Source organism: Mesoplodon densirostris, chromosome 8 (assembly GCF_025265405.1).
Source record: "Mesoplodon densirostris isolate mMesDen1 chromosome 8, mMesDen1 primary haplotype, whole genome shotgun sequence".
Classification (NCBI taxonomy): domain Eukaryota; kingdom Metazoa; phylum Chordata; class Mammalia; order Artiodactyla; family Ziphiidae; genus Mesoplodon; species Mesoplodon densirostris.
In genome coordinates this window covers 20054221-20077356 of record NC_082668.1, presented here as the reverse complement: position 1 = coordinate 20077356, position 23136 = coordinate 20054221, and the positions used below count along the sequence as shown (strand labels likewise).

General features: G+C 54.8%; 1 protein-coding gene across 2 annotated transcripts; it reads left to right on the top strand.

Annotated features, from left to right (window-relative positions):
* Positions 1-1319: 1319 nt before the first annotated feature.
* PNKD (PNKD metallo-beta-lactamase domain containing) lies at positions 1320-21989 on the top strand. 2 transcript variants are annotated; one of them, XM_060106224.1, is made up of 9 exons: positions 1320-1580; positions 15582-15697; positions 15831-15943; positions 16593-16651; positions 17364-17456; positions 17830-17993; positions 18715-18801; positions 19725-19840; positions 20062-21989. In XM_060106224.1, exons 1-9 carry the CDS (start codon positions 1420-1422, stop codon positions 20233-20235), a joined length of 1083 nt encoding a protein of 360 aa, XP_059962207.1. In that variant the 5' UTR covers positions 1320-1419; the 3' UTR covers positions 20236-21989. The 2 variants fall into 2 exon arrangements, with proteins under 2 accessions (XP_059962207.1, XP_059962208.1); XM_060106225.1 differs by lacking the exon at positions 1320-1580 and adding an exon at positions 11747-11828.
* Positions 21990-23136: the final 1147 nt, after the last annotated feature.

Sequence of the window (23136 nt, the reverse complement as noted above, 5' to 3'; positions counted from 1 at the left end):
TTCATTGCGTGTAATGATCCTATACCTCTATACTCTCCACACTGGGGACTCAGTCTTTAGATTCAGCTATCTAATAAGAGCACATCAGAGGGAGAGAGAAAAAGTGTGGTTTGGGGCTCAGGTTATCTAGCCTCTCTCAGGCCAGAGCACAGGCCGAAGCCCAAAAAGCAAGAGAAGAAAACAAGAGCAGTGCCTCCCCTGCTTCCGTCCCCAACTATCTCCCTGCTGGGGAGACAGCTACCTTCACTGTTTGCAGATTTCTTTCCCTCCCTGTGCTGGGCTAGGGCTAGAGCTTCTTTCCCTCCCTGTGCTGGGCTAGGGCTAGAGCTGGAGCCGGAAGGAGCCCAGCCCTAGCTCCCGTTTGCCCAAATTTGTAGGTGTCACCACATCTGTCTTTACAATTCCTTCCAACCCACTGACCTTAACTTCTAGAACTCACTGGGAAGGCAGCATGGTGTGTGTGTGGGGGGGTGGTTAATGATGTGGAAACCCCACTGGTCTTGGGATACCTTGGGTCCAAGTCCTGCCTCTGCCATCCATTGCTGTATAATCTTGGTCGAATCACTCCCTCAGGCTATGTGGCCTCTTCTTATCCTTCAGGGCACGGCTTACATGTCACCTGCTCAGGGAGGCCCTCCCCCATCTAAACTGGCCCTCTCTGTCCTCCATATCATTGCCCCCTCTGTTCGATTTCTTTATAGCACCACAATTTGTAATCACACACAGGTAGCAATGTATGTGTACATATACACGTATATGTGAGTATAGATAAATACATATATAATTATATTTGTTTGCTTATTTGGTTTGTTTCTCTGCTGGATTCTAGATTGTAGGCTCCAGGAATGAAGAGACTGTGCGTCTTTGATCCTTGCATTCTCAGAGCCTGGCACAGTGCCTGGCACAAAGGAGGACACAGAAAAGTAATTTAGTGAATGAATAAAGGAATGAATGGCAGCTGACCCATGTGATCTCCCAGGTTCCTTCCAGCTGAAAAAGTTTATGAGGCTACGGTTTCCCGCCAAGAGGCCCATTCCAGGGCCTCTCTCAGAGTTCCCTGTTGGGGGAAGGTGGCAGGGTGTGGGGCCGATCCCCGGCCTCCAGCGATTTTATACCGGGATTAGCGCAGATCTGATGCCGGCTCCGGCCACGCCTCCCGACCGGCCAGCCGGGGGCGGGGCCAGGCCTCCTGCAGCCTGGTGACATTCCGGGCAGGCACCAGGCGGGGGGCGGCGAGTGGGCGGGTGCGAACGCGAGCCAATGGAGGGGCGGGACCAGAACGCCCCCAGTCCCCCAGCTTGCGGGTGCAGGGGGCGTGGCCCCAACCCCTCAGGTTCCCCAAGTGGGGGCCTGGGCCGAGCCGTCGCCTAGCAACGCCCCGCCCCGCCCCCTGGGCGGCCTCGGGCGCCTGCCCCCAGCATGGCCTGGCAAGGCTGGCCTTCGTCGTGGCTGTGGGTCTCCAGCTGCGGGCTGCTGCTCCTGGTCCTCGTCCTGCTCGTGAGCCCCAGCAGCTGCCGAACGCGGCGGACCCTCCGCAGCCTGTTCATGGCGCGTAGCCAGCGGCTGCTCTTCCGAATCGGGTTCGTGCCGGGCTCCGGCGGGATGCGGGGCTCGGGAAAGCGGTCGCGCTGGAAAGGGGGACTGAAGAGGGGTGCCGCGGAAGGGTTTAGGGGTTCTGACGGGGCTAGGGCTAGGGGATCCTGGGCCAGAGAAGAGCGATCGGAGAGGCAGGCTGGAGAAGCCACTGATCTGCGGGGACTGAGAAAGAGAAGTTGGGGGTGGAAAATTGGGTTGGGCTGGGGAAAGCAGTTTGCGGCGGGGGGGTGGAGAGCAGGCCAGGGTAGCCAGAGAAAGGGGGCGTTGAGAGGACATCTGGAGAAAAGAGCCAGATGAGGGGCTGGAGACAAGGGAGCTGGAAAAAGAGAGCAGGTGCAGGAGCCCGGGCTCCCGCCACCCCCGCAAGTTCCTCCAGTGAGCAGGTGCTGGTGAAAAGGAATGTCTCAGACCTTCCAAGTCTCACGTGAAACCGCTAACTCCTTCCATGTGTCCTGTCCCTCTCCCCATCGCTCAACTCCCTACCATTCAATGTAAGCTCTTCTGTCCCAAGAGAGAGTCCCAACTCTGTAGGTCGGTCTGTCCCTTTCCTTCAATCCCCTCCCCCACCAATCCTGGCCCCTGTCATAAGCCTCAGGCTGTGAAATCCGACCCTAATCACTCAGCCTGACTTGCTGCTGGTTCACTGACCTCCAGTGACTTTTTCCTTTCTGACCACCCTCCACCCCCACCCCAGTCCTCATTCTCCCCTTCCACCTACTTCTAATCCTTCCTGGGCCAAGCAAGGGTGGCGACCAGCCCTGTTCTGCCACAGAAACACTAAGAGGCAGGGAAGGAGCCACAAGAGGAAGGCTTCCTAGGGTCTCTATCCCCTTCCCATTACCAGCAGGGCCAGGGGGCAGGACCTCAGGCCCCAGTTGAAGGACAGTGATGTTGGGCCTGGGAACTATGGGAGCCCTGGCCCCAGGCCAGGCTCGGGGGAGGACCTAAGCCGGGAATTTCCTGAGTTTCAGAGAAGACATTGTACAATTCACCCCTCCTCCCCTGACCACCCCAGATATCCCAGAAGCTTCACCCCTAGGATTGTGCTCACACTCACTGTAAGACAAAGAGATATAAGGACCCAGTGAGGGGAAAACTGGAAAAACATAGGGTGGGGGGGAATCTTGCACGTGTGCCTTTTGGGGCATTCGCATCTCTAATAGCCCAAACAGTGGTCACATTCTCAGTGATGCTCCAACTAAGTCACCACTGCTCTGCATTAAACTAATGAGATTTACAAATATTCAAATATCTGCATATTCACGATTTAAAAAAATATTTCTCCTTACAAAATTTATGGAAATTTTATTGCTCTATTTGGGGAAGGATTTTTAAATCTACTTCCAGCTTTCAAAATTGGTAACATTGGGCCTCCCTGGTGGCGCAGTGGTTGAGAGTCCGCCTGCCGATGCAGGGGATGCGGGTTCGTGCCCCAGTCTGGGAGGATCCCATGTGCCGCGGAGCGGCTGGGCCCGTGAGCCATGGCCGCTGGGCCTGCGCATCCGGAGCCTGTGCTCCGCAACGGGAGAGGCCACAACAGTGAGAGGCCCACATACCGCAAAAAGAAAAAAAAAAAAAAAAATTGGTAACATTAAAATCACACAAATGGCCTGAGGAAGTGAAAAATAAAAGTTTCCACAAGAGACTGGAATCAGAAGTCCTGAGATCAAAATTCCCAAGGTCACCACCTCAGAATCCTGAGGGTTTGGCTATTCCTAGAACTTGGGGTCTGGGAGTTCCAAATCCTCAAACTTGGAATTCTCAGAGAGCTTCTTTGGAATTCAGTATTCCGTGGGCTTTCCTGTGGCTGGATTTCAAAGTTGCCTTGGAATCAACTCCCCAAATTTGCAGAGCAGAAGGGCGTGCCTGGAATCAGAATCCCAGATCCTGCCCCTCCAGTGTCTGGGAAACAATCAGTCCAGTCCCTTGGGGGAGAAGCCGCTGGCTGCTGGGAGGGACAGGGGGTGTTAGCAGGAAACGGTCTGAGGGAAATGGGCAGGTGTCAATGCTGTGAGGGTGCCTGCAGGAAGGATGGAGAGGGAGGGGGACAGGATGGGGCAGGACATGATGGGAGGGGCAGAGCACATGGGCACACTCCATCCTAAATGTGTGGCTGAGAGGACCACAAGTAGAGGATTCTGTTGGAGGCTGGAAAGTGGACGATGGAGATAGGAAGCAATGGCTGGGAGAGGAGTCGTTGTTGATGTTATCATGAATTACAATACTCACTGGTGTTTGACAGTGTTATTAAGGGCTTTCCTCAAACGTAACCACCATTGTCTTGGGATGGGGATAACTGGGCACAATGGAGGGTCGATTTGGGCGACCTGAGGTAGACACACACATTTGGGACTCTGCGGGGCCTGGGAGGCAGCGTGTAGTAGTTAAGCACATAGCATGTGGGCACAGACAATCTGCTTTTGAATCCTAGCTTTTGTTCCTTAGTAGCCACGTGACCTTGGACAAATAACTCAGCCTCTCTGTGCCTCAGTTGTTTGCATCTGTAAATGGGCCTGGTGATAGTGCCTATCTCACAGGGCTCCTGTGAGGATCAAATGAAATTCTCCAGAGGGGCTGGCTTGTAGTAAGTGCTCAGGAAATGTTAGCAATTGCTCATTCTATAATAGCATGGGGGATGGGTGGGAGGGAGGATACATGGCGCTGGGCCATGGCTCCTTCTGGAGCTTCCTTTTTTTTTTTTTAAATAGGCGCCCAGATAGCTCTAATTGGGAAGGCTTGTCAACTTCTTTTTTCTTTTTTTTTTTTTGGCCGCACTATGCGGCATGTGGGATCTTAGTTACCTGACCAGGGATCGAACCGGTGCCCCCTGCAGTGGAGGCACGGAGTCTTTTTTTTTTCTTTTATAAATGTATTTACTTATTTATTTATTTTTGGCTGCATTGGGTCTTCGTTGCTGCGCACGGGCTTTCTCTAGTTGCGTAGAGCTGGGGGCTACTCTTTGTTGTGGTGCACGGGCCTCTCACTGCGGTGGCTTCTCTTGTTGCGGAGCATGGGCTCCAGGGTGCACGGGCTTCAGTAGTTGTGGCACACAGGCTCGGTAGTTGTGGCTCACAGGCTTAATTGCTCCGCAGCATGTGGGATCTTCCCGGACCAGGGCTTGAACCCGTGTCTCCTGCATTGGCTGCTGGATTCTTAACCACTGCGCCGCCAGGGAAGCCCGAGGCACGGCGTCTTAACCACTGGACCGCCGGGGAAGTCCCTCACTTTTTTTTTTTTTTGGAGCTTCCTTGCATGCTTCTGCTCCTGTCTTCCAAGCCTATCCTGCCCATGTACCCATCAGGAAATCCCACATCCTTTCATTCATTCAGTGACCCCGCTAACTGCCCTGGGTCAAGATTGTGGGATCACTGATATGAGCGGAGTCTGGTCGCCATTCTCAAGGAGCCGGGGAGAGGAGCATGTGAACAGGGACCCTAACTGGCAGGAGGCAGGGTGTGACAGTTTCCCCCAGGAGGAACAGGGTGTGCTTGAGGAGGCTGGGATCCGGAGTGTGTGCTCCCCTATGGGTGCCTCCTGCTTCATGCCTCAGTTTCCCTTTTGCCCCTTTGCCTTCTCAGTGGTAGTTGAGGAGGTTTGAGTAGAGAAAAGGCCCCTGAGCAGAGCCTGTCTGCAGGGGGCGGGGCAGGGAGGGGGGTGAATGGGGAATTAGGCTGGGAATGCCTTGAGAATGTCTGAGAAAGTGGAAAGCGCCCGGCCTCTGCGGATGGACAGTCCTAGCCGACAAAACCTTCCCACCCTCCCTGACCAAGCACTCTCTTCACTCCTAAGCATAGATGAGCTTTCTTGAACCTCCTGACCCAAGTGAAACCAGCTGTCCCAGGACAAACCTTGCTTGCTCCACTTCTGAAAGAGGAAAGCCCTTCTCTGGGGCCAGTGAGGACCACTGGCTTGATTTCAAAGGGTGGCAAAGGTCCTGAGCTGAGGACCCTTGAGTGAATGACCCACCTGCTCGTGGCCCGAAGAAAGGCTACATAGAGGCAGTGGTCTGGGCCATCCACAGCACAGCCTGCAGGAAGGGAGCAGGGAGGGTCCTTTTCCTTTCTGCAGGCCTTGGGACCTTGGAGAGCTGCAGTGTCACCATCTACAGCGGCCCCTTGGCTGGATGGCTCCCAGTGTCCCCTTCCCCAGGCCACGTTGCCTACAGAATGGAGTCCACACCCCTCACCCAAAGGGGCTCTCCCACACCCCCTCTGGACCCATCTTCCCCAATCCCATCATCCCCAGGCTCTGTGCTCTTGCTGTACTTCTGTCTGGGGCCTGCCAGGCCTTCCTCCCTACGTCAAATTTTGTTGCATCAAAGCTCATCTTCAAAATATATCCAAAATCTGAGCACTTAACCCACCTCCACTGCTACAACCCTGGGCCAACCTGTGGTCACCTCTCACCTGATCTCCTAAATTGACAGCTCCCTTCAGCCTTTGTACCCCCAGAGCACTCTCAGCATAGCAACCCGGATGAAACTGTTAAGATTGAAGTCAGAAATGTGTAACTTCTCTGCTTAGATCCCTCCGGAATGGCTCACAGGCCCTGATGGCCTGCCGATCCCCAACCTCACTTGTTTTTGGTATGCTCCCACCTTGCTCATTGGGCTTCGGCCATACAGGCCACTTTGTTGTTCCTCAAACACTCTGAGACAGTCTGACCTCCAAGACCTTCTGTCACTGTTCTCTGTCACTAGAACTTTCTTCCCCCAGATGGCCACATGGCTGTGTCTCTCTTCCTTCAGGTCTCTGCTCAAATTTCACCTTATTCGAGAGGCCTACCCTGACCACCCTGTGTAAAAATAGCAAGGCCCCCATGCCTGCGCTCTGTTACTCTACGCTGCTATAGGTTATTCTCCGTAGTACATATCACCACATGACATCCTATATATCGACTTGCCTATTGTTTATTGGTTTTCTTTCCCAACCTGAATATGAGCCACATGAAGGAAGAAACTGCTTTCACTACTGTATCCTAGCTTCCGGAACAGTGCCTGGCACAGAGTTGGCCCTTGTTAAAGGGCTTTTTTTAACATCTTTATTGGAGTATAATTGCTTTACAATGGTGTGTTAGTTTCTGCTGTATAACAAAGTGAATCAGCTGTACGTATACATAGATCCCCATGTTAAAGGGCTTTTAAATGAATAAACAGCTTGGCCCAAGTGCCATCTCCTCTACGAAGCCTGCCCGCCCTCCCCAGTCAAAATTCATCTCTGCCTCCAGTGACCCCTGGTGCTTTCTCCCCTCCTAGAGCCTTCATTGCATATTCTTGCTCATTCTTGCATTAGGTGTTCAGAGGTGTGATTTCCCCACTGGACTCCCACAGGCCTAGCCCAGGGAGCAGGACTGAATCAAGAGGGCCTGGGGGGCCTCCCTGGTGGCGCAGTGGTTGAGAGTCCGCCTGCCGATGCAGGGGATGAGGGTTCGTGCCCCGGTCTGGGAGGATCCCATATGCCGCGGAGCGGCTGGGCCCGTGAGCCATGGCCACTGAGCCTGCGCGTCCGGAGCCTGTGCTCCGCAACGGGAGAGGCCACAACAGTGAGAGGCCCGCATAACGCAAAAAGGAAAAAAAAAAAAGAGGGCCTGGGATTAGGGTGAGGGAGGGAGCGGGGGCGTGGGGAGGGGCAGCCAAAAAGAACAGACCAAACCAAACAAACCCCAGGGGCCTTGTCTGGGCAGGTGGCCTGGGATTTCAGGCAAGGAGACGGAAATAGTCCGGGCCTCCTGCCCAGGACCGAGATTCGGCAAAGAGGCCGCCAGCAATGCCTGTGTCTCTGGTCCTCCCCAAGAGCCCTCAGCAGCCACTCTTCCTCCCCCTGGGAAAGACGGTGAAGGCTGGAGAGGGCTGCAGTCTGCAGAGGACCATACCCGGGATGGGTATGGAGACAATCGACACAGGCCCCGTGGTCTCCCGCTCAGGCCTGTGTCTTGACCTGATGCAGGCACTGCCCCTCTCCCGGTCATGGGGAAATGGTCCCCCTACCCCCCAAGGCCTGCTGACAGCTTCCGGAAACTCTCACTCTTGAGGGCCTTTTTAGCTATCTTCAGTTTCCTCAGTTTTGAGAAAGCACAGAACAGCTAGTGGCCCAATTTGTTCCTGAGGGGCCTCAGAGCAGGCTGTGCCCCAGTAGGACTCTGTGTCCTGGTGGCTGTCCAGGTCCCTCAGCCCTCAGACAGGCATTTCCGGTTTGGTTTCATAAAGACTGCCTGTCACTGGTCAGATGCGAAGCCTGGGAAAACCTGGGTCCCGGGGGTGCAGGAGAGGAGAAGCCAAAACCACCCCCTGACCAGAGAAGCCTCTCAGCCTGGGCTTGTTGTCCAGCTGGTAGAGTCTGGGGCCAGGGCCTAGCTGGGACAGACAGCCCCCAGGCCTCTCTCAGAGCTGCCCAGGATGGCAAGACTGCTCAAGGGAGGAGGGGGAGAAGAAGGGCTTCATTGTGTGTCCTCCACAGCCAGCCAAAAGAAGGGGGTGGGGAGGGGCTGCGTCTCACTGCCCCAGCTGTCCCTGGTGGCCTCCCATGGGCTGGAGGTTTAGGCTCAGATACCAAAGACGCCACACTCTGGTTCAGCGAGGCGAGAAGTGAAAGGTATGCCTGTGGCCCTCACTGGGGTGAGGGGTGCTGTGTCCTGCAGCCCTGACCCGCGGGGAGGGCCCTCAGGCACCTTCAAGGCCCCAGCCCTGCCCTGCAGAGTGGTTTTTCTGTCTCCCAGTTGGGTCCCAGAGGACCAATTAGGAAACTTTCTTTTCTTTTTGGTGAGGCCACAGTGGGTAGTTCCGGGCCCCAGAACTGCTGAATCAGAATACAGGAGGGGCGGGGTGGGGGGGCGGGCAGAGCTGGGGTAAGCAGAAGAGGAAAATGTCAGAATCTTTTTGTTTCACCAGCACTCCGAGATCCTTCTGATGCATTCTGGCACATGCTGACCCTGCTTGGGGACCCTGTGGCAGGGAGTTGGAATTCCACATCAGGCCCTGGGGAGGTCAATGTCATCTTGTAAGTCTCCTGAACTTCCTGGACTCTGCTGCTTGTTCAGAGAGAAGGAGCACTTGGGGTTTTTGTTGTTGTTGTTGTTGTTGTTGTTTAAATTTTATTTATTTTTTTTATCTTTGGCTGCGTTGAGTCTTCGTTGCTGTGTTCCGGCTTTCTCTAGTTGTGGCAAGCAGGGGCTTCTCTTCGTTGCGGTGCGCAGGCTTCTCATTGCGGTGGCTTCTCTTGTTGCGGAGCACAGGCTCTAGGTGCGCGGGCTTCAGTAGTTGTGGCTTGTGGGCTCTAGAGCGCAGGCTCAGTAGTTGCGGTGCACGGGCTTAGTTGCTCTGTGGCATGTGGGATCTTCCCAGACCGCGGCTCCAACCCTTGTCCCCTGCATTGGCAGGCGGATTCTTAACCACTGTGCCACCAGGGAAGTCCTGTGCCCGTCACTTTAATACCTGCACGCCTAGCCCTGCCCTGCCTTTCCTTGTCACTAAGCCAGCATTTTGTGGGTTCCAGTTCTGTGCTGGGCTAGTGCTGGGGGCAGCCAGGGGGCTGTAGAGGAGCCACGAGGAGAAGGCTCGTGACTGCCTGCCCCCTGCACGGTGCCGATTAGGGCTCCGGGTAGAAGTTGATAAGGCCCAGGCCCTGCAGGGCTCACCTGCCCCTGGAGGCCCGGGGAGAGGCTGAGTGCCCCAGATGGAGCAGGGGAAGATAGCTTTCTGCCGGGACAATCGGGAGCCGGGTTTGAGCCCAGCCCTGAAGGATGCTTAGGGTTCTAGTAAGTAGAAAGGCCTGCAGGGTATTCCAGGCTGAGAACTCTGGGAGCCAGGCAGGACTGTAGTTCTGAAATTTTAATGAGTTGTTTCAGGCATTCAGAAGAAGATAGATAGTATAACAATCCCCCCACCTCCCAGCTTAAGAAAGAAAATATTACAGATGCTGTGAAGCCTGTGCCCACCTCCCCACCCACCTTCTCCCCGCCCCTGAGGAAGCCCTGCTAATGTGCGTGTTGACTATCCCCTCAGCTGCCTTTATTCTTTTACTATTGATACATATGTCTCTATCCCTAAACAATACCAATGATGGTTTTGCATGCTTTGGCATTTTAGATAAATATTGTCAGGTTATCTGTTTTCTCTGTGGCATGTCAACAGAATGTGCTGGAGCTTTGTGCAGGCTGAGGGTTGGTGATCTAGATCATTGGCTTTCCTGGATGTATGGTTTTCCACGGTCTGAACAGGTCACCACTTATTTATCCACTATGCTGTTGACAGACATTTAGGGGTGTCTGACTGTTCACTCTTGGGACACGGGGTTTTCACTGGGCCGTACGGGAGGAGGGGGAAGAGACTTGCCTCCTCCAAGCCCACAGAGGGCTTGACTGGGGGTTGGACACTCTCCCATCAGCAATGGGGAGCCCCTGAAGGCTTTTGAGCAGGAGCAGCATGCAGTCAAAGGAGGTGCTTTAGGAACTTAAACGTTTGCCAGAAGTTTGCAGCTGGCTTCAGAGGCAGAGAGCTGGATGAAGGAGGCTTTCGTAAGGGCCTCACTGAGAGCTTCTAGGGCCTGTTCCCAGGGGTGAGCCCACGCCGGGGAGGTGGGTGGAAAGCGAAATTGAGAGGAATCCTGTCTGGGTCACCTACACTGGGGAAAGGGTTAAAGGGGCGCTCAAGCTGTGTAGCTAGGAGGATGACAGCGCCTTTCCCAGAAAGAGGGGCAGCAGAAGGAAGAGCTGACAAGCGTGATTATGGACCCTGGTGATTGTGACACAGCCCAACGGCTGATGGAGGAGAAGCCGGAGCTCAGGGACTTGAGAGGCTCATGAGAAATTCACTGTCAGGGAAGGACCAGGCCTGGAGAGAGTGGCCCAGGGCCACTAGGTCCTCAGGCCCCTCCCCATGCTCTGCACCGATCCAGACCTCAGACCCACAAGGGCCACCCCGGCCAGCACAGATCTTGGGTCTGGCAGCCGTCCCCACCTTTCTCCATCTCCAACATCCCCTCTAGGCCAGGCCCTCGTCATCTCCACCCACTGAGTGACTCAGTTCCCCTGCCACCTTCCACTCGGCTCCCTTTCACTGTACCTTCTGACAGCAACTGAGCGAGCTCTTAAAAAGGGAAGTCAGGGCTTCCCTGGTGGCGCAGTGGTTGAGAGTCCGCCTGCCGATGCAGGGGACACAGGTTCGTGCCCCGGTCCGGGAGGATCCCACATGCCGCGGAGCGGCTGGGCCCGTGAGCCATGGCCGCTGAGCCTGCGCGTCCGGAGCCTGTGCTCCGTAACGGGAGAGGCCACAACAGTGAGAGGCCCACATACCATAAAAAAGGGAAGTCAGAACACATGCTTCCCCACTTTAAAACCCACCGGCAGTTTTCCACCTCCTCTCCGTGGTCCGGCGCCTGCGCACCTTGCTGACCCCTTCTCCAGCTAGAGACTTCGAGGCCCCCTGGCAACTCCTAGAACGTGCCCTACTCGTGCCTGCCCCAGGGCGCTGGGGCTACACCCCCCCAGACAGCCTGCATTGCTGTCTCCCTCTTCTGTCTGTTCCCTGCTCAAGCGTCGCCCGCAGAGAAGGGACCTTCCCCAACCACCCTGTCTACAGTAAGACCATCTTCCTTTCCTACAACAGTTAACGGCTTGCCTGTCAATTGTTTTGATTTCCAGTTTGGTGTCTGTTGGCTGCTCCTCTTGCTATGTTGGCAGGGAGCCATCTGTCTTGTTCTCTGCCGTCTGCACCCTGTCCAGCATGTGCAGTAAGTATCTGCTGGAGAAAATCAATGAAAGAGCAGGGCCTTGTTTACTGCAGCTTCTTAGTGCCCAGTCCCCACGCTTGTGCATCTTCATCTTCGCTGGAGCACAAAGCACATATAATAAGTATCCAATAAGGGAAGACAGGGAACATTTACCAGTCCCTCCCAGATGTGGACGGCCATGTTCTAGCAGCTATGAGGGGTGCCCGGCTGAATCTGGGAAGGAAACAGCAGTTGCTAAACACCTTCCACCTGTCAGGCCCTGGAGAATGTTAACATTTGTCATCTTGTTTTATGTCACTGAATCCTCACACAGATGAGAAACCTGATCTGTGAGACCGCTGACTTGCCCAAGTTCTCAGACCAAGGAAGGGCCAAGCCGTGACTGGAACCCGGACCTTTCTGTTGCCAGAGCCCCTGCACTTTCCATAAGCCTAAGTAGGAAGAAATGAAGTCAGGAACAGGACTCCAAGCATGGATGCAGGGTGGTGTCCGGTCACAGAGGAAAGGGTGATTTTATTTTCTTATTTATTTATTTATTTATTTATTTATTTATTTTTATTTATTTTTTTTTGCGGTACACGGGCCTCTCACTGTTGTGGCCTCTCCCGTTGCGGAGCACAGGCTCCGGACGCGCAGGCTCAGCGGCCATGGCTCACGGGCCCAGCCACTCCGCGGCAGGTGAGATCTTCCCGGACCGCGGCACGAACCTGTGTCCCCTGCATCGGCAGGTGGACTCTCAACCACTGCGCCACCAGGGAAGCCCCTGATTTATTATTTTTAAAATTTTCATTTTGAAATCATTTCAGAGTTGCAAAATTCGTACAAAGAATTCCCATGTACCCCTCACCCAGCTCCCCTGAATGCTAACATCTTTCATAGCCTTGGTACAGTTATCAAAACGAAGAAATCAACGTCCATACAAACTAGTAACCACTCTCCAGACTTTACTGAAGTTTTGCACACTGCCCCCCTAACATTCTTTTTCTGGTCTGGAGTCCAATCCAGGATATTTAGGTTGTTCCAACCCCTCCCCTCTGGCTGGGCATCTCTGCTGTGCCAAGTCTTTGTTAGTCCGGCAGCACAGCAGGGAGAAAGGAGAGAATCAGCAGCTCCCACCAGCTCTCACCCCCGCTCTGGGTGTTTGGTACCTCTCGCTTTCCTGTTCTTGGTGCCCCTTCCCCAGATTCTCACACGGCCTTTCCCTTATTTCTTGGAAATGTCACCTCCTCAAAGAGGCCTTCCGTGACTGACTACCAGATCTAGAATAGCAGCTCCTGTCCTCATTCTCTGTCCTTTTGCCTTGTTTATTTCATCATCTTCACTTGACAGTATGTTTGTTGTCCTGTCTGTCCCACTAGAATATAAGCTTCAAGAAGGCAGGGACTCTGCCTTACTCACTGTGTGCCCAGAGCAGGCTAATAGCAAGGCCTCACTAAATATTATGGAATGAGTGAAAGTAGGAAGTGGCCGAAATGGGTTTAAAAATAAAACAAAAACAGGGTCTATGAAAAAACAGACATAAAGACACATAAAGGATGGCAAGGGGCTTCCCTGGTGGCACAGTGGTTAAGAATCTGCCTGCCAATGCGGGGGACACAGGTTCGAGCCCTGGTCTGGGAAGATCCCACATGCCGCGTAGCAACTAAGCCCGTGCGCCACAACTACTGAGCCTGTGCACCACAACTACTAAATCCCGCGCACCTAGAGCCCGTGCTCCACAGCAAGAGAAGCCACCGCGATGAGAAGCCTGCGTACTACAACGAAGAGTAGCCCCTGCTCGCCGCAACTAAAAGAAAGCCCACGTGCGGCAACGAGGACCCAACGCAGCCAAAAATTAATAAATTAATTATTTTTTTTAAAAAAAGGATGGCAAAACCCCTCCACAGCGCGTCTAGATTCCCAATTGATACAAGGGCATGGGCACACAGCCGGGACAGCCATGATTCACCTTCAGCTAAATTGTTTCGACCAAATTGTCATGGAAACAAGCTTGGTTTTGATCAGATTGTTTGCAGACAGATCAGCTTGCTCTTCCCAAAGGGGCCTGAAGAGCGCCTGCCCCTCCTGCCTCCCCGACACAGACACAGTAAGCCTCTGTAGGGATTTAGGGCCCTTCGTCCACATCCCCACCTCAACTTTTCTGTCTCAGGCTTAATCAGCCAGAACCCACCCCCACCCCCGCTTTTCTGACTGCCTTGCCGTGTAACACTGAGCACTGACCGACCCCACCCACACCCCAGCCTCAGTAGCCTTCCCGAGAGCAGAGGGCCTGAGACCACTCCTGCTCATGCTCTGCAGGGCCCAGTGTAAAATGGAATTTCGAGCCTGTTGCTCAAAAGGCAGGAAAGAGGTGCCACGTAAGGTACTAAAATATAAAGTCTTTCCTTTCTTCTATGATCTCTCTCTTGACTTGCGGACTTGCCGTGATTTTTTGTGTGTGTGGTTTGCGGGCCTCTCACTGTTGTGGCCTCTCCCATTGCGGAGCACAGGCTCCGGACGCGCAGGCTCAGCGGCCATGGCTCACGGGCCCAGCCGCTCTGCGGCATGTGGGATCTTCCCGGGCCGGGGCACGAACCCGTGTTCCCTGCATCGGCAGGCGGACTCTCAACCACTGCACCACCAGGGAAGCCCAGCCCTTGCCATGATGTTTTTAATTTGCCACTTAATGTCATTCTGAGTAGAGGAGTACTTAAAATCTTAATTATTAGCATGAATTATGCCATTCATGATATATCATGCAGTGCCACTTTTAAATGCAAATATAAGAACATTTAACTCATATGTGGGATCCCCGAAACTACATAACTCACGTTTCTTAGCATGTACGTGGATATGTGTTATGTTCTGACCAGAACAGTGGAAATGTGGCACTGAACTACCTCAGCTGTTTTTATTTCACTTCTTGATACGTGCACCTTCTACCGGCTCTCTCTGCTTTCAGCTTCCTGATGAGCGGGAAGGGCTGGAAGGAGAAGGACAGATTGGCTGCCTCTTTCCCTTTCCTTCCGGAGCCGCATCGTTTGCAGCATCAGTGGTGGGGTCATACAGGGAAGTAACATGATAAGAAAGGATGTGGTAGGGTTCCTTGATCATTTGTGTTTCTTAGAACACCATTGCCTTCTTGATGCATTTCCAGCAAATTCTAATTTGAACCCCAAGTGTGGCTTACGGGCCAGCCAGTGCCCACCACCCCACCCTTTACTCAGTCATAGATGTACACTCACCTGTATTCACTTTGCGCCTTGAATTTCCGCACATAGAGGGTCCACCAGAGTTCTGTGCTCACGGCCATCGCGAACACGGTGTGTGAGGGGCAGCGGGGACGGAGCAGACATATGTCGTGACGTTCTGTGTATCACCTCTGCTCGCATGCACGTTCCATTGTCCCATCAGACTTCACTTACAAGACACAAGTTCAAAGAGAAAATCATTAAGAGTTTCAAGACGGCAACAGCAGAGCATCATACCAAGTGCGGGGCCTTATGTGACTGCCGGCTCGCACACCTGTGAAGCCAGCCCTGCATGGTGGCATCCTGTATTGGGGGGACTCTGTCACTCACAAGTCCCCTCTGTTCCTCATGCCCCCTTTGCACTGTGTAGCCTGGGATGGCCTGGAATGGGGGCAGGTGGAGGGAGGGAGTGTGGTCAGCTCATCCAGCCTCACCACTGCCTGCTTCCTCCACCAAACAGCCAAACAGAACCTTCTACACTTTCCCTAAGTCAACCCTGCTGTCTGCTGCCTCTGGGCCTTGGCCTATTGTTTCCTCTACCCCAGTTGTTCTCAGAGTTGTGGTCCCTGGGTCAGCCGCATCAGCATCAGCTGGAGCTTGTTAGAAATGCAAATTCCCGGGCTCCACCGCAGACTGGCTGAGTCTCAAATACTGGGATGGGGCCCAAGAATCTGGTCTTCAGTAAGCCCCGGGCATGACTGCGACACACCGCTGCTCTTCCTGAAATACTGTTCCCACATCATTGCAGCTTCCTAACTCCTACACCCCTTTCACTGAATAAACCCCTCACCCTCGGTTCTCTTCTATGGATTCCTCAGCTCACATCTTGCCTGGTGAGCTTGGGGGTGTTTCTGTCTCATTCTCCATCTTGTCCTGAGTACTGAGCAGGGCAAACAGTCAGCACACGGTAAGCGATGGTGGAGTTGCATTGACTCAGGGGGTGACTGAGGGAGTGGAGACGTGGGACCTGGGCTTCACGGAGGGTCTGGGCTCAAGGGGCAGGGCTGAGCACAGACGTCCCGTCCTGCAGGTACAGCCTGTACACCCGCACCTGGCTCGGGTACCTCTTCTACCGCCAGCAGCTGCGCAGGGCTCGGAATCGCTACCCCAAAGGCCACTCCAGAACCCAGCCCCGCCTCTTCAATGGTGAGCTCTGGCCACGCCGGGCCAGCATCGCCCCAAGCCGTGGCCACCCTCCCAGCCTACTCCCCGTCTCATACCCCCGACTGCTGGGCTCCCCACCCCGTCACCCCGCCCATAGCCCATCTTTGTTCCCCAGGAGTCAAGGTGCTTCCGATCCCCGTCCTCTCAGACAACTACAGCTACCTCGTCATCGACACCCAGGCCCGGCTGGCTGTGGCTGTGGACCCTTCAGACCCTCAGGCCGTACAGGTGAGGGGAGGATGGGGTCAGGGGTACCTGGGGTCACCTTGAGGACTGGCAGCTTCTCCTTGCTAGAGAGAGGCTGACCCTGCTCTCTGCCAGTGGGATGTGCCCCCCTCCATGTGCACTCACACACAGACCCTGACACACATGTGCACAGAGACCCCCACAAACACACCATGGGGAGCGGCTCAGTGTCAGGGCATGGCCGGGGGAAAGGGGGAGGGCAGCAGTGGGGGAATCAGAGCCAGAGGGCAAGGGGTGCTGACCCGGGACTGCGGGTCTAGGGAGTTCCCTTCTGCCTCTCACTCTCTGTGGCCCCCTTTCTGACCCTCGCTCTTCTCTCCTCGCCTCTGTCTGTCATGTCTGGGTGTCTTTATCATTCCCTCTTGTTACTTATTGATCTGTGTGTGCATGTGTCTGTGTGTCTACCCTCTCCACGAATCTCCCTCTTGCCTGTGCCCAGGCTGGGGCTCAGCTGCCCCCCTTTACCTGGCCCTCTCTTCCCCACCCCCTTCTCGTTCCCTGGCTTCATCGCCTCCTTCTCCCTCATCTCTCCCTGCTCGCCTCTCCTCTCCTCTCCTCTCCACCCAGCACCCACGCCCCTGTTTCCCTCTGCATCCTGTTCCTCAGTCTCACTGCCCCCTCTCTCCCCTAGGCTTCCATTGAAAAGGAGGGCGTTAACTTGGTTGCCATTCTCTGCACCCACAAGCACTGGTAAGGGGCTGAGGTGGGAGGTCTGGGCGCAGCTCATCTTCCCTGGCTGGCCCCTGCCCCGGCTGGGCTTGCCAGGACTGGGTCCCGTGAGAACAGGCTGGGCTGAGAGTCAAGAAGTCAGGATGGGTGGACACCATCCTCATGAAGTCACTGGCGCACCAGCAGAGGGGGAGGGGGAGGGGCGGGTCTCCTACTGCTCTACTTATCAGGCTTCTGAAGCGCCAGAGGAGGGCAGGGCAGGCATTTACCTTCCATTCCGTGTGGGCGTGTGTGCCGGGCATGGGCAAACCTCGTGATCTCTTCCATCAAGGAGGTTATAGTCCAACAGGGGAGACAGCCCTGTATGAAAGTGTACAACGACGACAAGCAATAACAACTGTGACAGTTGGCACAGGGTACAGGGGCAGGGGCACCAGGGAGGGTGTGATCGGATCCACTTGGAGGAATTAGAGGCCGATGACCCTGGAGCTGAGAGTCCAGAAGATCAGTTGGCATGAGTTGGTGATGAGGGGAGGGGTGGCAAGTTGTTGGGACAACATTCTGAGCAGGGAGACAGCTTGAACTAAGGCCAGAAGAGGTGTGGACAGCTAGGTTCAGTCCAGAAGCCAGGAGTCCCAGGGCGCAGAGGCCTGGAGATGCTTGGGGAAGAAGGAGGCAGGAGGCCCAGTACAGTTGCCCCTTAAAGGCCCTGCCTGTCTGTGCCATCCTACAGGGATCACAGTGGAGGGAACCGTGACCTCAGCCGGCGGCACCAGGACTGTCGGGTGTATGGGAGCCCTCAGGACGGCATCCCCCACCTCACCCAGTAAGTCCCTGACCCAGGGATGGGATGGCCCTTGTGGGCCCTTCCCCTCACCCCCCATCCTCTAGTCACATGTTTCAGGGGTATCAGCAGGTGGATCTTTGCTGATGCCCTTCCTGGCCCTTCGAGAGTAGATCACAGCCCATCTGAAGACTGCCACTGTCCATCCCCCAACCGATCCAGCCATAGTCCCCAAAAGAGGAAGCAGGAGGGCTTGGATCTGAAGTCCTGGGCACTGGGGGTGCCTTCTCTCTCTGGTGGGGAAGCCCCCCTCCTGTACATCACCCATTCCCTTGGGCCTGGGCAGGGCGGGGGAGGGAGGATCAGCATGGCACAAGCTCTAGAGCCTTCTCTCCACTCTTGCCTCGCTTCTCAGTCCCCTGTGTCATCAAGATGTGGTTAGTGTGGGACGGCTTCAGATCCAGGCTCTGGCCACCCCTGGCCACACACAAGGCCATCTGGTCTACCTGCTGGATGGGGAGCCCTATAAGGGTCCCTCCTGCCTCTTCTCAGGGGACCTGCTCTTCCTCTCTGGCTGTGGTGAGTCCCCCAAAAGGGAAGAGGGAGGAGGGGGGACAAGAGGGAGGGAGAGAGGCCAGAGCAGGGGCCCAAGGACAGCCACAGCTCCACGCAATGCATGAAAACATTGGTTTCAGTACACATGTTGCCTCGGCAGTTACTCCCACCTTTGTTACCTCGATTTTTCTTTTATATCCTCACGACTTCCCGCAGGGGATGGACAGAGTGAGACGATGCCTGTAACTGAGTAGAGACCTCGAAGGGCGTTTGTTTCCACTGGGTGGAGCCTGGTTCTCTGATACAGTGACTGGCAAGACTAGTTACAAAAACTTGAGAACCCCTGAGTGAGAGGGTGATCCTGTGGGTGGGAGGATCACAGGTCCCAAGGTGCGTGGAGTCCCAAAGACAGCACAGGCAAAGAAAGAAGTGCTCTATGGAAAAGAGCAGCCCTATATCAAGTGGGCTTGGAGCCGCAGAACTCAGCCTGAAGGTTCTGCAGCCCCCTCTATCCACATGTCAATATGTGCAACGGAGGCCTTCAAGTGGGCTCGGTTGCGGTTGAATATTTGGGCCCAGCTCCCAGAGGGAGGGACGGCATAGATGCCAGGGAAGTGGGCATGGCAGGGGCACGGCTGAAGGCTGGTGGCCAGCCCCAGCTGTACAAGCTGGTCCCCACCCTTTTCATGTACCTTACCGTGCTGTGTGGTTCTTGTACCTTACACATACCTTCTGACCCTACCAGGACGGACCTTTGAGGGCACCGCAGAGACCATGCTGAGCTCACTGGACACCGTGCTGGGGCTGGGGGACGACACTCTGCTGTGGCCTGGTGAGGTGCCCCTCCCTCTCCTCCTAGCCCCTCACACCCCCAGAGTCCCAGCCGACTCAGCTCCTGGCCCAGAGGGGATACAGCTCCACCTCTGGTGGCTCCTGGGAGCCAACTCTAGCGGGGGGGGGGGGGGGGCAGAGCTCCCTTCTGTTTGCAGAACTGGCTCTGTAAGGCCTCTGCTTCCCTGGCAACCAGCCCACAGTCTCTTGGGAGCCCTGTAGGCCCCAGAGCATCCCTGGGAGACGGCTGATTTTTCATAGCCAAAGCCTAGAACAGAAAATTGCCTTTGCTTAACGAGCAAAGAGGGGCCTTAAATCCACTCTGCATGGATCATTGCCTGCATCCATCATCCACACACTGCACATCCATCATCCATATGCACGTACATGGAATATCCATCCATCCATACGTACGTGCATGTGTACATTGCATATCCATAGTTTCTAAAACACATTTACTCGTATCTCAGTTAATCCTCAGAACATACATGCATCCATTCATTCATTCGACAAATACTTTATTGAGCACCTAACGTGTACCAGGCCCTGTTCCAGGCACCAGGAACACATGATTTTAGAGTGACATTATTATTTTCCCCACTTGCCAAAGGAGAACATTGTGGCTCAGAGAAGTGCCATGACTTGACTGAGGTCGCACAGCTGGGCAGAGCCAGACGGGCTAGAATGCAGGTCTTCTGGCTCCAGGTCTGGTGGTTTTCCCCCCTGAACTTCGGCCTCTTCACTCGTGGCTGACTTGTGCCCACATTTAGAGAAACAGCTCCATGTGGTCGGGGCTTTTCTGGAAGCGTTGCCCCTCCTCCCCAGTCGTCAGGTACCCATAGGCCTGCGGGTGGGGAGGACTTTTTCTGACCGTACCACCCATCTCACTCTGCCCTGTGTCTTGGCCCCCATGGCCATCCCTAGGCCACGAGTACGCGGAGGAGAACCTGGGCTTTGCAGGCGTGGTGGAGCCCGAGAACCTGGCCCGGGAGAGGAAGATGCAGTGGGTGCAGAGGCAGCGGATGGAACGCAGGAGCACGGTGCGGGGCTTGGGGTCCAGGAGGGGCCGAGGGCGCTCCTGAGAGAGGTCTCATCCCTGCGGGCCCTGCAGGGCCCTCTCCAGAGCTCTGACATATTTGGCACAAGGGCCTTCCAGTGAGAACTTCTGGACCGTGGGATGGGGCGGTGCGGGGGGTCTTCCCTTGTTGGGTCTATTTTCCAGATTCTCCCCACCAAACCCGGGTGCCTCTCCCCCCCACAGTGCCCGTCCACCCTGGGAGAGGAGCGCTCCTATAACCCGTTTCTGAGGACGCACTGCCTGGTGCTACAGGAGGCTCTGGGGCCAGGCCCAGGCCCCACGGGAGACAATGGCTACTCCCGGGCCCAGCTCCTGGAGAAGCTCCGCCAGCTGAAGGACGTGCACAAGAGCAAGTGACCCGACCGCAGCCCAGCCCAGCCCCCACCACCCCGTGGTGGGGAAGCCACCCATCATGGCCCACACCACACCTTCCCTCTCACTGCTTCCACCACCACCTCCGTCAAGCCGGCACCGCTCCCCGACTCGGGTCAGGGGGAGAGGAGGGACAAGGCAGTGAGACCCTGAGACCGAGAGGAAGGGGGCTGACGGAAGGCCTGGAGACTCCGTGGGGTGAGGCTGAGTGATCGAGGGCAGAGCTAATCGGGAGCCTCCCCTCCTCCCTTCCCCTGCTCCTGTGACGGCGGTGAGGCTGAAGAGGCCTCACTCTCACTGTAGCCTCTGAACTCAGGGCAGCAGGAGCCATGAACAGGTTGAGTCCATGTTCCCCCTCCTCCCATCCAGGGTAGGGAAAGAAACTCACTCCCTCAAAGTGGCCTGAGGTGTGGTGCCTTGGAAAAGTGGTCACTCAGAGGGGCACCTGGGCTCTGGTTTACTGAGAGTCTGCCCCTCCTCCCCCAGCCTCCCTGCTCCGCCTCCACCCGGCCCCCATGAAGCCATGTTTCATTTCTGAGAAAGAGGAAAGGGCTGGAAGCCTGGCTGTGGACAATCTCTGCCTCTGTGACTCCCCTACTGCCTGGGAGGCGGAGGATCCTGGTTGCCAAGGAAACTTGACCTCAGGCTGAGGAGACACCAGGAGGCTGGGATTGCAGCCCCACAGACTTGTAGGTCACACATGCTCCCTGCACAGCTGGCCTGGTCCTGCCCGCTGGCCTCTGCCCCTGCCCTGGGCCAACAGGGCCCCTCCTCCCCAGGGGACCAGAGAGCCATCGTCCACCAGGGCCGCTCTGGTTTTCTCATTATGGCCTGTATTCTGAGGAACTCCTGCTTTATCCTCAACCCTTTCCTCTTTTAGTTAGTAAAGCCATTCATCTTGCCCTTTGCAGTTGGCCAAAGACATTCCCAGGTCATTTCTCACTTGGCCCCTGGCCCCATCATGGTGGGAGCAGGGGATCTGCGCAGCAGAGAGCAGAAATCAGACGTCCGGGGGCGGAGAGCTCTCAAATGAGTGGCAGCTTCCAGGACCCCAAGCCTGGGCCCTTCCCCTCTGTTCAGCCCTCCCTCAGTTCAGCTCCTCCTCTGGCCTGGGGTCCAGTCCCTTTGGGGCTGCAGTGAGGACTCCGATGGTCCTCAAGCGGGCGTAACTTGGGTCAGCCAGGAGCCTTCTCTTCCTGGGTGGAAGCCTTCCTTCCCTCGGGCTCTGCTCTCCTCTGGGGCGCCTCTGAGATGTCTCCTGCTCTCAGTTTCTCCTCATCATCCTGCCTCTGCCTTCCTCTCCCGCCACAGCCTCTGGAACCAACTTCAGCAATACCGCCAGAATAGAGCTCCCCGCCCCTCAAAACATGCAGTTCACGCCTCTGTGCCTTCGCTCGTGCTGTTTCTTCAGAATGGAATGCTATTACCCTGCTCCTCCTGCCTTGTCTGCCTGGCAAACACCTATTCGTCTCTCACAATCCCCCTCAAAGGCCCCCTCCTCCAGGAAGACCACCCCCATGCCCCTCCCCCTCCAGGCTACCTCTCCTCTTTGTAAATGCTTCTTCAGTTGTGGCACTTATCATACTGTATTTTAGTTGTTTACATGTTTGTCTCCCCTTCTAGACTGTGAACCTTTCAGGGCATGGACTGTATCTTATGCATCTCTGTATTTCTGCGCCTAGCACGGTGCCTGGCACACAGTAGGCGCTCAATAAATGTTGAATGAATGAATGATTTAACCGAGGCTTGATCCCTCAGTGGTCTTATCTTTATTGCTTGTTCCATTTTCCTGTCTGGGTTACAGTTCTTGCTTACTTGGAGTGACTGCTCTTCCAGAGCTTTGGGCAGAAACGGTGCTCTAAATATACTCTTCCATGGCTCGTGAGCATTTGTCCAGGGTTTACAATTTGCCTACCTCGGTGTTTTCCAAAGCTTGAGATGAACAGGAGTACCGCTGGCCACAGGAGAGAGAGCTTTACCTGGTCACCGCACAGCAGTGAATGTGCTTCAACGGCAAGGCCTTGGTGCTGGCCTCTCTTTAACGCCTGTCTAACTAACAGCCAGACTCCAGGTCGGCAGTCTAGGGCAACTATCTTGAGTTAAAGTTTAACAACATCATTTTGTGTTCATTGTGTTTATCTTTGGGGTCAATATTTTTGACAAGCGACACCAGTTTTCAATTCATGAAAGTGATTAAAGGTACAGGCATATCTCCTTTTACTGTACTCTGCTTTATTGTGTTTTGCAGATATTAGGTTTTTTACAAATTGAAGGCTTGTGGCAACCCTGCATTGTCAGATGATGATTAGCATTTTTTAGCAATAAAATACTTTTAATTGAGGTATGTACATTGGTTTTTTTAGACATAATGCTGCTGCACACTTAATAGACTACAGTATAGTGTAACAAAGCTCTTATAGGCACTGGGAAAAAATTTTTGTGTGTGACTCCCTTCATTGCAGTATTTGCTTTATTACGATGGTCTGGAACCGAACCTGAAATCTCTCCAAAGTGTGCTTGCATTTACTGAAATAGGAAAATACAAAGTAAAGGTGACACTTGGCTATGGCAGAATTCTTTTTTTATATTTATTTATTTATTTGGCTGCGTTGGGTCTTAGTGGCTGCAGGCAGGCTCTCTAGTTGTGGCACTCAGGCTCCAGAGTGCGAGGGCTCTCTTGTTGAGGTGCCCAAGCTCAACAGTTGTGGCGCATGGGCTTAGTTGCCCTGTGGCATGTGGGATCTTAGTTCCCTGACCAGGGATCGAACCCATGTACCCTGCATTGGAAGGCGGATTCTTAAACACTGGACCACCAGGGAGGTCCTTATGGCAGAATTCTTAAAGGTGGCCTTGGTGTGGCTGAAGACTGGGAAGCACTGTCTTAGC